At 38.9% G+C, this 14074-nt stretch overlaps 2 protein-coding genes across 2 annotated transcripts in view; both read left to right on the forward strand.

Moving 5' to 3' along the window:
• GABRA4 (gamma-aminobutyric acid type A receptor subunit alpha4) overlaps positions 1-12737 on the forward strand; it is a 177276-nt gene extending 164539 nt beyond the window's left edge. Inside the window, exon 11 of the mRNA XM_036417206.2 lies at positions 12685-12737. The gene's annotated coding sequence lies outside the window, so the exon portion shown is untranslated. The remainder of the gene's footprint in view (positions 1-12684) is intronic.
• A 4-nt stretch (positions 12738-12741) lies between these two features.
• Positions 12742-13218, forward strand: LOC118707200 (cytochrome c oxidase subunit 7B2, mitochondrial). The gene has a single exon (XM_036417219.2). It carries the CDS (start codon positions 12742-12744, stop codon positions 12982-12984), a length of 243 nt encoding a protein of 80 aa, XP_036273112.1. The 3' UTR covers positions 12985-13218.
• Positions 13219-14074: the final 856 nt, after the last annotated feature.

Raw genomic sequence — 14074 nt, forward strand, 5'->3', positions numbered from 1 at the left:
CTCTATCCCATAATTCTTCAGGCAACATTTGCCATTGGAGGACATCAACTCAGAAGGTGTCCACTTGGTTATTTCTCCCTTCTGGCATAACACTTCACTGCTGTAATCCGCCTTTTTATTTGTTCAGGTAGCATTTATTTATGTGACTTTTTGGGCTTAATATAGTGACATACAATAATACCCAGCCTTAAGCACAAGGCTGCACCATACATCATTTCAGTGACTCAGGAGATGATGCCAGTACATATGAAATAGACCCATTGTTCAGCATTGCCACCAGCAGCAGCATTGCTTCCTGCAGAGTTTCCATATTTCCTATTACAAAAAGGCTGAAGGCTTAAGTAGTCCTGATGAGACAGTTTGCACTGTGTATACTTCGTCTCTTCTAGAGCAACAAAGTCTTATGAGAAATACATAAATAAATGGAAGATAGTACAGGTTATGTGCATTTTCATTTCGAGATTGTCTTTTTATTGTTTCTGATTTTGTGCTGTTAGTCCAAAGCTGTCAAAAAAAGGGTAGAAAGAAAAGGAGGTGGAAACGAAGGTGTTAACAGTAGAATTACATGGTACAGGAGCCTTTGCTTCCAAAATGCATCATTCACTATATAGCCAAACACCGGTAACACTAGTGCTTTCACTGTCTGTAAATGTTGCCAAATGTTCCTGTTGACTAGCTTATTCCCACGGGGTCCCTATAACTCTTTCAGGTCACTCAGGTACTGCTTTCTAAATTACCATGGTGGTGAATTCAATTACTGCTGTACTTTTTCAGCGGCCTAAAAGAATAAATGTCTTCCTAAAATGTCTTTCTCTTTGGAAAGGTCTAGAGTGTTAGAGTCAGATAGGACCTCAGAGATTATCTGATTCAGTGTCTCATAAACTTTTCTGATGACAAAACTCTCCTGAGAATTTGTTTTAAAAATACAGATTCTCTGGCTACTTCCTGAATACTCTGTTACAGTAAGTTTGACATGAAGCCCAGGAGTCTATATTCTGTGAACAGATGGCAGATGACCCAGAGCCGGGCATGTTTGGGTAAAGCTAAATTAGTTCCACTTTTTTGTCTGTCTGTTTTATGGGTGAGGAAGCAGATGCCCTGATAGATTGAGCAATTTATGTAAACTATACTGCAAAACATTTTTATAATTGAGATTAGTTTAGGAAAAAATGTTGATGGAAACATTTATGCATCAATCGCAGGAAAAGAGAGTGTGCATTTTCTTAGAGTTTAAACCTTCTGTATTTTATAGAACAACGTCATTTGAAAGATTGAGGAGAAAAGTGACAGAGAACAGAGCTTTGTGTACAACAATTGTTCTTAACCAGGGATGAACTTGCTCCTCGGTGATATCTGGCAATGTCTATAGATATATTTTTATTTTTTTATTTTTAATTTTATTTTATTTTTATTAAATTATTATCTGTGTACATATTTTAACATTGCCTTCCCCCCTTATATATACCCTCCATCCCCAGAGTTTTTTGTCCATTGGTTGTACTGATATGCATGTATACAAGTCCTTTGGTTGATCTCTTATCTCCCCCAGATCTCCCTACCCTTCCCGCTGTAATTTGACAGTCTACTTGTTGCTTTACTGTCTTTATATATATATCCTTTGGTTCACCAATTTATAATGTTCTTTATTTATATGAGTGAGGTCATGTGGTATTTCTCTTTCATTGACTGGCTTATTTCACTCAGCATGATGTTCTCCAATTCCATCCAGGTTGCTGTAAATGATGAGAATTCCTTCTTTTTTATGGCAGCATAGCATTCCATTGTGTAGATAGATGTACCATAGTTTTTTGATCCAATCATCTGCTGACAGGCACCTAGGCTGTTTACAAATTCTAGCTATTGTAGATTGTGCTGCTATGAACATAGGGGTGCATATATCCTTTCTGATTGGTGTTTCTAGTTTCTTGGGATATATTCCTAGGAGTGGGATTACTGGGTCAAATGGGAGTTCCATTTTCAGTTTTTTGAGGAAACTCCACACTGCTCTCCACAGTGGTTGCACCAGTCTGCATTTCCACCAGCAGTGTACGAGGGTTCCTTTTTCTCCACAGCCTCGCCAACACTTGTCGTTCATTGATTTGTTGATGTTGGCTATTCTGACAGGTGTGAGATGGTACTGCATTGTTGTTTTGAAGTGCATCTCTCGGATAATTAGTGACTTTGAGCATGTTTTCATGGGCCTCTTGGCCTTCCTTCTGTCTTCTTTTGAAAATATTCTATTTAGGTCCATTGCCCATTTTTTAATTGGATCATTCATTTTCCTTTTATTTAGTTGTATATGCTGTCTATAGATGTTGGAGATTAAACCTTTATCAGTGATAACATTTGCAAATATGTTCTCCCATACAGTGGGCTTTCTTGTTGTTTGTTGATGGTTTCTTTTGCTGTAAAAAAGCTTTTTATTTTGATGTAGTCCCATTTGTTTATTTTCTCTTTAGCTTCCATTGCCCTAGGGGCAGTATCAGTGTTCTTTTGGCATATGTCTGAGATTTTGCTGCCTGTGGATGCCTCAGTATTTTTATGTCTTATGTCTAAGTCCCATCTTATGTCTAAGTCCTGTATCCATTTTGAGTTTATTTTTGTGTATGGTGTAAGTTGGTGATCTAGTTTCATTCTTTTGCATGTATCTGTCCAATTTTCCCAATACCATTTATTGAAGAGACTGTCTTGAATCTATTGTATATTTGTGCCTCCTTTGTGAAATATTAATTGAGCATAGTGATTTGGGTTGATATCTGGGTTCTTGATTCTATTCCATTGATCCATATGTCTGTTCTTGTGCCAGTACCAGGCTGTTTTGAGAACAGTAGCTTTGTAATACAGCTTGAAGTCTGGTATTGAGATCCCTCCTACTTTACTCTTCTTCCTCAGGATTGCTGTGACTAATCGGGGTCTTTTATTGTTCCAAATGAACTTTTGGAGAGTTCTTTTAGGTCAGTGAAATATGCCGTTGGTATTTTCATGGGGAGTGCATTGAACCTATAGATTGCTTTGGGAAGTATGGACATTTTGATGATGTTGATTCTACCAATCCATGAACATGGTATGTTCTTCCATCTGTTTACATCTTCCTCTATCTCTTTTTTCAGTGTCCTGTAGTTTTCCGCATATAGGTCCTTTACTTCCTTAGTTAAGTTTATTCCTAAGTATCTTAATTTTTTTGGTGCAATGGTAAATGGAGATGCATTTTTGGTCTCGGTTTCTGTAAGTTCACTGTTGGTGTATAGAAATGCCATGGATTTCTTGGCATTAATTTTGTATCCTGCTACATTGCCAAATTCATTAAGTCAATTAGTTTTTTTAATGGAGTCTTTTGGGTTTTTTATGTACAATATCATGTCATTTGCAAATAAGGATAACTTTACTTCTTCTTTTCCAATTTGGATGCCTTTTATTTCCCCTTCTTGTCTAATTGCAATGGCTAGTACTTCCAGTACTATGTCAAACAGGAGTGGCGAGAGTGGGCATCCCTGTCTTGTTCCTGTTCTTGGAAGGAATGGTTTGGTTTTTGCCCATTGAGTATGATGTTGGGTGTGGGTTTATCATATATAGCTTTTATTATGTTGAGGTATGATCCTTGTACTCCCACCTTGTTGAGAGTTTTTATCAGGAAAGGGTGTTGGATTTTATCAAATGCTTTTTCTGCATTAATTGATATGACTATATGAGTATTTTCTTTCATTTTGTTTATGTGATGTATCACGTTTATTGATTTGTGGATATTGTACCATCCTTGCATTCCTGGAATGAATCCTACTTGGTCATGGTGTATGATCTTTGTGATATTCTGCTGGAGCCGATTTGCTAGAATTTTGTTGAGGATTTTGGCATCTATGTTCATGAGGTTATATTGGCCTGTAATTCTCTTTCATTGAGTTGTCTTTATCTGGTTTTGGTATTAGGGTGATGCTGGCTTCATAGAAGGAGTTTGGAAGTGTTCCTTCCTCTTGGATTTTTTGGAATAGTCTGATGAGGATAGGTTTTAGTTCTTCCTTGAATGTTTGGTAAAACTCTCCTGTGAAGCCACCTGGCCCTGGGCTTTTCTTTGCTGGAAGCTTTTTGAGGACTGTTTCAATTTCTTCCCAAGTCTCTGTTCTATTGAGATTTTTAGATTCTTCCTGATTGAGTTTTGGAAGGTTGTATTTTTTTAGGAATATTTCCATTTCCTTCGGGTTGTTCAGTTTGTTGAAATAGAGTTGTTCATAGTATTTTATAACAATCCTTTATATTTTGGCAGGGTCTATTGTTATTTCACCTCTTTCGTTTCTGATTTTGTTCATCTGATTCCTCTCTCTTTGTTTCTTGGTTAACCTGGCTAGAGGTTCATCTATCTTGTTTATCCTTTCAAAGAACCAGCTCTTGGTTTTGTTGATCTTATATATTGTTTCTTTGGTCTCTATGTCATTTATCTCCGCTCTGATTTTTGTTATTTCCTTCCTTCTGCTTACACTGGGCTTTTCTTGTCGCTCTTTTTCTAACTCTTTGAGTTGTAGAGTTAGATAATTTGTTACCATTTTTTCTTGTTTTTTTTTGCAATAGGCTCGTAGGGATATGAACTTCCCTCTCAAAACTGCTTTTGCTGTGTCCCATAGACTTTGGATTGTTGTGTTTTCATTGTCATTTGTTTCCAGAATGTCCTTAATTTTTTCCTTGATTTCTCTGGTAACCCAGTCCTTATTTAATAGCATGCTGTTTAGTCTCCATGTGTTTGATTTCTTTGGATTATTTTTATTGTAATTAATTTCCAGTCTTATGCCACTATCATCTGAGAAGATGCTTGATATAATTTCTATCTTCTTGAATTTGAAGAGGCTTTGCCTATGTTCCAAAATGTGGTCTATCTTTGAGAATGTCCCATGTGCATTTGAGAAGAATGTATATTCTGTGGCTTTGGGGTGGAATGTTCTGAAGATGTCGATTAATTCCATCTGGTCTAGTGAGTCATTTAGGATTGATATTTCTTTGCTGATTTTTTGTTTAGATGATTTGTCGAAGGGTGACAGTGGGGTATTAAAGTCTCCTACTATGATTGTATTGCTATTAATCTCTCCCTTACTGTCCTCCAGCAGTTTTTTTTGCTTGTTTTTTTGTTTGTTGTTTTTTTTGTTATGTATTTGGGTGCTCCCATATTGGGTGCATATATATTTACCAGGGTTATTTCTTCTTGTTGGATTTCTCCCTTTAGTATTATAAAGTGGCCTTCATTATCTCTTGTTATGTCCTTCACTCTGAGATCTAATTTGTCAGATATAAGTATTGCTACCCCAGGTTTTTTTTTTTCATTTCCATTCGCTTGGAAAACCTTTTAACATCCCTTCACCCTCAGTCTGTGTCCGTCTTTTTTTCTGAAGTGGGTTTCTTGTAGACAACATATATATGGGTCTTGTTTTCTTATTCAATCTGTTACCCTATGTCTTTTGATTGGAGCATTTAATCCATTTACATTTAAAGTTATTATTGGTAGGTACCCATTTGACACCATTTTTGTTCTATGCCCCTGTGTTCCTTCTTTGCTTCCTATTTCTTTATTTTTACAGTAGACCCCTTAGCATTTCTTGTATTGCTAGTTTGGTGGAGATAAATTCCTTTTTCTTTTTTTGTCTGTGAAGCTCCTGATTTCCCTTTCAATTTTGATTGATAGCCTTGCTGGGTACAGTATTCTTAGATTCAGACCCTTCCTTTGCATGACTTTGTATATTTCATCCCATTCCCTTCTGGCCTGATGAGTTTCTGTTGAGAAATCAGTTGCTAGTCTGATGGGGGTTCCTTTATATGTAACTTTCTGTCTCTCTCTGGCTGCTTTTAAGATTCTTACTTTGTCGTTGGTGTTTGCCAATTTAATTATAATGTGCCTTGGTGTCGGTCTTCTGGGATTCATTCTGCTTAGGACTCTGAGAGCATCTTGGATTTGTGTGGGTTTTTTCTTTATCTCAGGAAAGTTTTCTGTCATTTCTTGAAATACTTTTTCCATGTCTACCTCAGTTTCCTTTCCTTCTGGAACCCCTATTATTTGAATATTGTTTTGTTTTACATTGTCCCAAAGCTCCCATAGGCTCTCCTCCTGCTTTTTAATTTTTTTTTCTAGAAGCTGCTCTAATTGGGTATTTTTTTCCATCTTGTCTTCTAGCTTACTGATGCGATCCTCTGCTTCTTCTAGTTTGCTCTTGATACTTTCTATTGAATTCTTCATGGTAGCGATGTCATTTTTCATTTCTTCTTAGTTCATCTTCATTTCCTCTTGGTTCTTCTTCAGTTCTTCATGGTTCTTCTTCATTTCTTCTTGGTTATTGTCAAATTTCTCTTCCATTCTTTTAAGCCATCTTATGATCATTGCTCTGAATTCCTGCTCTGGTAGGTTGCTTGCTTCTAACTCGTTCACTTCCTTTTCTGGTGATGCCTGCTTTTATTTCATGTGTGGGCTATTTCTTTGACTGCCCATTGTCTCTCTTTTCAGAATGTCTGGTTATGTTGTTTTCTTTCTCCTGTGTTGTTTTAAAGGCACAAAATACAACACTACCAGGTACAACACAAAAAGCGCTGAACAAGAATGCATTTGTGATATTAATAATCTCTAATAAAGGTGACCACTAGAGAAAGGCAAATTAGGGGATAGGAGAGAAAGAAGAAAGGTAAAAAAAAAAAAAAAAAAAAAAAAAAAAGGATAAATAGATTAGAGATAGAAAAAGAAGAAAAAAAGTAATGTCAAAATGTCATTGAGACACAGAGAGAGAGAGAGAGAGAGAGGGGGAGAGGAAGAAGAAGAAGAAGAAGAGGAAGAGGAGGAGGAGGACGAGAAGAAGAAGGAGGAGGAGGAGGAGGAGGAGGAGGAGGAGGAGGAAGAAGAAGAAGAAGAAGAAGAAGAAGAAGAAGAAACAACAACAAACTACATATATATATATATATATATATATATATATATATATATATATGGAGAAAATTCCCATAGAACAACCACTAATCCCAGCAAATGCCAGCAATAATACTTGGAGATTAATACAAACTACAATATCCACTATTATTAAGCAAGGCTATGATAAACAGAAGTAAAAAAACAAACAAAAACAAAGGAATTTAAAAAATACTAAGCAACAATAACAACATAAGAATAAGCATAACAATTTCACTAAAAATCATAAAAATTCACTATAATCAATATTCACACAAACAACAACAAAAGGATAGAGAGGAGAACAGTTTTTTGTTTTTTTTAAACTGGTTAATATAGTGAAGAGTGGTATTTATACACTTGGAGCAGGGGGCTGGAAATTAGGTCTATAAGTATGGTGAGAGTTTTAGCAAGAGATATACAGAAAGAATAGGGAAAAACTAAAGCCGCAAAGGGATAAGATAAACGAGACGAAAAGGGTAAAGGTTAGTAAGAACGTGATGTCGTAAAGGTCGAGTTGAGATATGGTTGAACGATGCTATAGTAGAGATTAAAATAGAATGAAGACTAATTCCAATGTAAAATAAAGAGAAAATAAAATGGTACTGAAGGAAAAAAAAGTCAGTTTGTAATTCAGCCCCTAGGTGGCAGTGTTTCTGGTTTGACTTCCCAGTCTTTTTGGCTGCTCTAGCCTTCTTCCTCTATGGCTCTATGTTTTGTCCTGGTAGTTGCCAGGGTGCTGGCTCCCAGACTGTCTCTTCTCGCTCTGATTCCCTGTTTCCAGGAAGGCAATTTCTCCCTGCAGTCTCCCAGGATATGCCAAACTGGGCAGTCCTTACCTAGTACTCAGAAGCAAGGGGGTGAAGGGGATCAGATGCAGGATGGATCTGCGCCAAGGTGTCCAGATGTTCTGCTTTTGGTGGGATGGTCCCGATTCTTAACAATTTGTCCCGCATCCCTTGGTGTTTTTAATAAAGACCCAATTTTGGGGAAGATCACACCAAACCCAGCACTGGGTCTTGCAGTGCGCGATGCGATTCTCTCTGCAGCTGCTGTCTCTTTTGGTGCAGCTCCCGGCGCAGGGCTGCTGGTGGTACGGGGCCACATGGGGCTATCACCGCTGGTGGCGCAGGGCTGCTGGGTCACTGCTGGGGCACGCGACGGGTACAGTCACTGCCTGCACCAAGGTGACCCAGAACCCTCGCATTTTCTCCGCAAACTCTGACCTTTCCATGGGTGATTGAGGAACTCCCTTTAATCCAGGTGTTTTCTCCGATTGGGGTGTCACAGCTGCTTGATGTTCTCCTCTGCTGTGTGTTTTCCAGGTCTCAGAGAAGGTCCTGCTTTCTTGGTAAGATGGCACAGCCTTCCCTCTGAGCCCATAGGTCCGGGAGAGGTTTCCACTGCTGCAGTGCTGGCTGCTTGGTCAGGAAATCTGGTTCAGGGGACCCTTACCTTTTTTTTTTTCTTTCTTTCTTTTTTTTTTTTTTAGTTCTGCTACCCCTTAGCTTGCCAATCTATACTTCTTGAGCGAGTTTTAGAAGCTGATTCTATCTGTTCTGTGACTAGGCTCAGAACAAATTCCTCTGATCAGTTGCCATCTTGTCTCCCTCTCCCATAGATATATTTTTAATGTCTCAACTGAGGGAGTTAGGTACTACTGGTATATAATATATAGAAGCAGGAATGCCACTAAATATGCTGCACTGACAGGACATACCACTGCAGCAAAGAATTACTTGAACCAAAATGTCAATAATATCCATGGTGAGGCATGTAAAGACTTAATGTGCACCCTTTCCTCATCCCTCTTGGCTTGTCTCTGAGCTTCGCTGGCCTCAGTGGGCATCATAGAGCCAGTCGTTCTAGTCAATATGGTGTTCTGGACTATATATACATATACATATGGCATTAAGTGCTTTTCATTGTGATAAAATTTGTCTAGCCTAGGTATCATTTCCTCTAAACCTATTTCTGGGGTCCCAGGTTGAAATGTACTTCTCATATCTAGCCTATATCCTCCCCTAGGACAGTGGAACCATTTATTTCCTCATTTTATCATAAGCTTCTCAGCAGTATGCATGGTATCCTGACCCCCCCAGGCCAGGCCCCGATACACAGTAGCAACTCAATAAATATACAGTAAACTGAAGTGAACCATCCTATCTAATAAAAGAGTAATATGCAAATTGTCCATTCATCTGCTACACCCACCAGCCACGCCCACCAGCCAATCAGAAAGGAGCGTGCAATTAACCCAACCAAGATGGCTGTGGCCATGGAGAGAGCAGGAAGGCTTGGGTTGCCCCTAATAATGGAGGAAGCCAAGCTTTCCTGCTGCCCTGGTGTGCCCAGGCCTCCACTCAAGGCTACAAAGTTGCAATTATAGAAGATAAATAAGTCCCAGATACCAGGGCTTCCACATGGCCAGCCTGCAAACCATCACACCCTAACCTAAGGGAACCCTCACCCTGATCCAGGGCACCCTTCAGGGCAAACTAGGTGGCTCCCACCTGTGCACCAGGCCACTATGCTATCTAATAAAAGAGTAATATGCAAATTGACCATCACTCCAACACACAAGATGGCTGACCCCATGTGGACACAAGATGGCTGCCATAAGATGAACATCAAGGGAGGCAGTTGGGAGGGATCAGGTCTGCAAGGGAGGGCAGTTGTGGGCAATCAAGCCTGTAGGGGAGGGCAGTTATGGGTGACCAGGCCTGCAGGGGAGGGATGTTAGGGGCAAACAGGATGGCAGGCGAGTAGTTAGGGGGTGATCAAGCTGGCAGGCAGAAGCGGTTAGGGGTAATCAGGAAGGCAGGCAGGTGAGCAATTGGGAATCAGCAGTACTGGATTGTGAGAAGGATGCCTTCGTGCACGAATTTCATGCATTGGGCCTCTAGTTTTCAAATAAAGGGTCATCTGTGGTGACCACACTAGAGTTGTTTGTTTCCAGCACTCAGAATTAAATATGCTTTAAAACATGACATAACTGAAAAATGTACCAGATTTAGAATCAAAGGAATTGATTGAGTTCACATTCTGTCTTATCATCTGTTCTTCTATTTGAAGTACAGGTAAATAATTCCCATTTCACACCATTTTTGCAGATTTGCAAAATCCTAGTGTATATTCAATAAAAGTTTCCTTTCTGTATTAACTGCTTTACTTCTTTTTATGGCTTTTAATGATTTTAAATGATTATTGTTACCAGTGAAACTTCAAATCTATATGAACCTCCTTATCCCAGTTAAATTGAGGTATAATATTAGTTATTTTTTTGTGAACTGAACTTCAAAATTACTATATAAAATAGATAACTCAATTTCTCCTTTTCATCTTCAATAGGTTACTCTACTCCCTTGAACTGTTTATATTCAGAACATATTTCTTTTATTGCCGTAAACATGAGAGGAACTTTACTTTGTTCATATTATCTAAAAAAAATCCGTCTTCTGCAATCTTTTTGTAGTTTGTTTTCATCAGAAAGCATCTATTTTAAGAAATACTTCCTTTGCCTACATTTTATTATTTCATTGTATGTCCCCCTTTTTATGCTTTTGTATAGATATTAGAACCTGTTGCTTCAGTTTTTTTGGGTAATAACCTAGGGCTTTGCTGTAACACAAAATCTATTGTAGAAGCAAGTCATGTGGAGTTCAGTAATACTCTGTAATCAGTGGGTTCCTAGCTCTTAAGTGTATATTATAAACAAAATTACATATAAGTATGTAGAAAAGCAACTGAGATATAGCTGATGCTGACCAGGAAAAACCAAAAAGGAATGAAATGCCTGCATTTTGTTTATTATACAATGAAATGGAAACTACACAAAGAGTTCTTCAAGGGAAATTCTAAGTAATGGCCATTTGTCAGTATGAGAAAACTCAGGCTAGATGAAAAAGAAAGGCTGCTCAGATGTGGGAATAGCCAAAGGATGAACTGAGCCACAAACGGATGTGATCAATGTCACTAGAGACAAAGTATCTGAGTTTCAACTTAACATTGTGAGGATGGGACTAATGAAATCAATTTGTCATAAAGTAGCAGGCAGGAGTCAGTGACCCACAAGAGATTCCTGTTATCACACATTATTCTTTGGTTATGTGCCTCCCTAAAGACTGGAAACGATGTGTGCCACAGTGCTTTCGTATTGGATTAAGGGTGCACCTGTCACACCTGGACCTATCTAACCTTCAACCTATTCTCTGAATTCAATACAAAATTAAAACCTTGGAGACTTTTGGAGGAGAGATTCATAACTAACAGGAAAAACACTCTGAATATTTGGAACCTCAGAAGAAATGCATTTGGGTTTTGCCCTTTTTGTCACAATCTTGAAGACACTTTACCTTCTGGGTGGAAATAAAATAGAACCTTAGGGTCTTGTTTCCCAAGTTGGAAATAAAGTAATTTGACTTGGCAAATCTTGGTGAACAGTTTCAACACTGACCTCAGGCCCTTTTGTATCCATGTTGCATGCATGTGGGCTACACTTAGCTCCTGCCATTACTAGAGACAGAACGCTGTTTGATAGTTTGTACAAAGAGGAGAAATTTATAGAACTCCTTCATATGTTTCTGCTTCTAGACCTCTCAGTATAACTATTTAAAAAATAAAATAATTAGGGCTCTTATGACATGTACATTTAATTTCCTGATTGTAAATTTGTTATCAGATTTAGATGTTTATGAGGATACTAATACTTATATTTCACATTGGTTCAGAGTTATTTCTCTGCTTTTGTCAGCTGCTGTGTATGTAAAGCTAGACATCTTGCTCTTGAAGACCTTGCAGCTTACTGGAGGAGAATATAAAATAATTCCTCAAAAGAATGACAAGAAAAGCCACAGGCTGGGAGAAAATACTTGTAAAAGACATCTCTGTTCAAGGACTGCTATGTAGATCCATTGATTGTAGAAAATGTGCTACTCTGGCACAGGAGGGCAAAGCTATGTATGTGTGGAGTCAGGGTATACATGGGGGCTCTCAGTACTTTCCATTCAATTTTGCTATGAACCCAAAACTGCTCTAAAAAATAAAGCCTTTAAAAATAAAAAAGCCAGTGAATCATGCTATGAGAGAGGGATTTTAAGAAGAGTAGTAGCGTAGAAAAGTGGCAGCTTATCCTAGGGAGGTTTTGGAGAAAAATTCCCAGAAGGCATGACTTTTAGACTAGGCTTTAAAGTATAAGTAGAATTTTACCTGTAGGAAGGTGCATGGAGGAATTACAGGTACAGAGGAGATGAAAGGAAGAGAAGGAGAAGGTTAATAGGAAGGGAGAAAAGGAACAGAAGGAGGACATACTCTGAGAATGGCCTATAATTCTCAATAAAATCAGTTTGTTGTAAATATGCATGTCATTGGACATGTGGGGCAAGTTGGGAATTTTAGTCATTTTAGCCATGCTGATGAGTTTGGAATCTCTCTCTTGAGCAAGCCATTGGCTATTTGCAAAGAATAGAAAAACTAATAGCTGTTGTGTGCTTACTTTGTGGTTGTTTTTGTTATAGATTATCACATGTAATCCTCACAATACCCCCTGAAGTTGAACATTATTCTCTCAGTTTGCCACTGAAGAAACTAAGGCAAAGAGAGGTTAAATAATTGCACCAGTTCACAGCTAATCAGATGCAGAGCTGAGACTCAAATAGAAACATCATGATGTCAAAACTCACATGACCAGCACACTTGAGAGGTGCTGTGGGAGAAACATTCAAAGAGAGAGTAAATGAATGCAGATCAGAAGTCATTGTTCATCTTTTGTTTTTCAGGTGTCTACAAGGAAATAGCCCAGCAGCTGCAATCAACTGCTATCTCTTCACACCTTCATGATGTTTCCCTTGGCTAGAAATATATTGAGAAGTGTCAAGATTCAAAGTTTTCAGCAAATAAGGGCAAAACAGAGCCAGAAGAAACACTCTGAAAATTTTCATGACAAACATGGTGGCATTATACTAGCCGGTGGCTCCGTTTTCTGTGTCGTTGCATGGTTAATTACAACTACACAGATTGGAATAGAATGGAACCTGTCCCCTGTTCGCAGAGTCACTCCACAAGAGTGGAAAGATTAGTAACGATCACAATTAATATAACACAGAATTGCTCAAAATCAACCTTTCATTTAAGCAATTTGCCACTGATTTAAATGTAGCATAATTTAAAAATTAAAATACTTTGAAACCTTCAAATCCATTGAAAGTTGTTATTACAATGCCTGGAAACATGGTTGTAAGAGTGGGTATAGATTATAGGGAATTAAGAATAATATTTGAAAGAAGAGTTAATAAAGCATGTGTGCTTCTGGCTTAATGATTTACACTAGGTACCTCCAGTGGATATACACACATTTTTACCCTTTGAATACTCTGGCAAATCCTGTTGAATCTTTCTTAAAACATATTCATGATCTGACCATTTAACACCCTTCATTTCTCTCTTCCTGGTCTGAACCACCACACTCTCCCTGGGATGATTATAAAAACTTTCTAGCTGGTCTCCTTGCTTCTACACTTGATGTCCCCCAAAGCCTGTTTCCTCTACTATTCCACACTAATAATTTTTAAGCACAGTAGCTAGAATGTTCACTCTTTTTCTCAAAACTCAATGACTTTTAAAATTATATATATACTAGAGACCCAGTGCACAAATAGTTGGGGTGGGGGGTTTGTCCTTGTCCCTTACCCTGGCTTGCACCCTCTCCAATCTGGGACCCCTCAGGGGGATGTCTGACTGCTGGTTTCGGGCCAAAGCCAGCAGTCAGTCATCCCTCTTGCAATCTGGGACTGCTGGCTCCTAACTGCTTGCCTGCCTGATGGCCTGATTGCCGCTAACCACCTCTGCCTGCCAGCCTGATGCCTCTAACTGCTCCCCTACCTCCCTGATTGTCTCTAACCACCTCTGCCTGCCAGCCTGATCACTTCTTACCTGCTTCCCTGCCAGCCTGATCACTCCCTACCTACTTCCCCCTGCTGGCCTGATCACTCCCTAACTGCTCTTCCCTGCCAGCTTATTTCCTCCCTAACTGTTCTCCCCTACCAGCCTGATTGCTTCCTCACTGCTCTCCTCTGCTGGCCTGATCTCTCCCAATTGCCTCTGCCTCAGCCCTCGCCACTGTGGCTTTGTCCAGAAGGATGCCAGTCTAATTAGCATATTACCCCTTTA

Source organism: Pipistrellus kuhlii, unplaced genomic scaffold (assembly GCF_014108245.1).
Source record: "Pipistrellus kuhlii isolate mPipKuh1 unplaced genomic scaffold, mPipKuh1.p scaffold_m20_p_1, whole genome shotgun sequence".
Taxonomy (NCBI): domain Eukaryota; kingdom Metazoa; phylum Chordata; class Mammalia; order Chiroptera; family Vespertilionidae; genus Pipistrellus; species Pipistrellus kuhlii.

Bases quoted from the DNA above. Each gene is read 5' to 3' on its own strand.
- LOC118707200 (XM_036417219.2), top strand. From the start codon at position 12,742: ATGATGTTTCCCTTGGCTAGAAATATATTGAGAAGTGTCAAGATTCAA.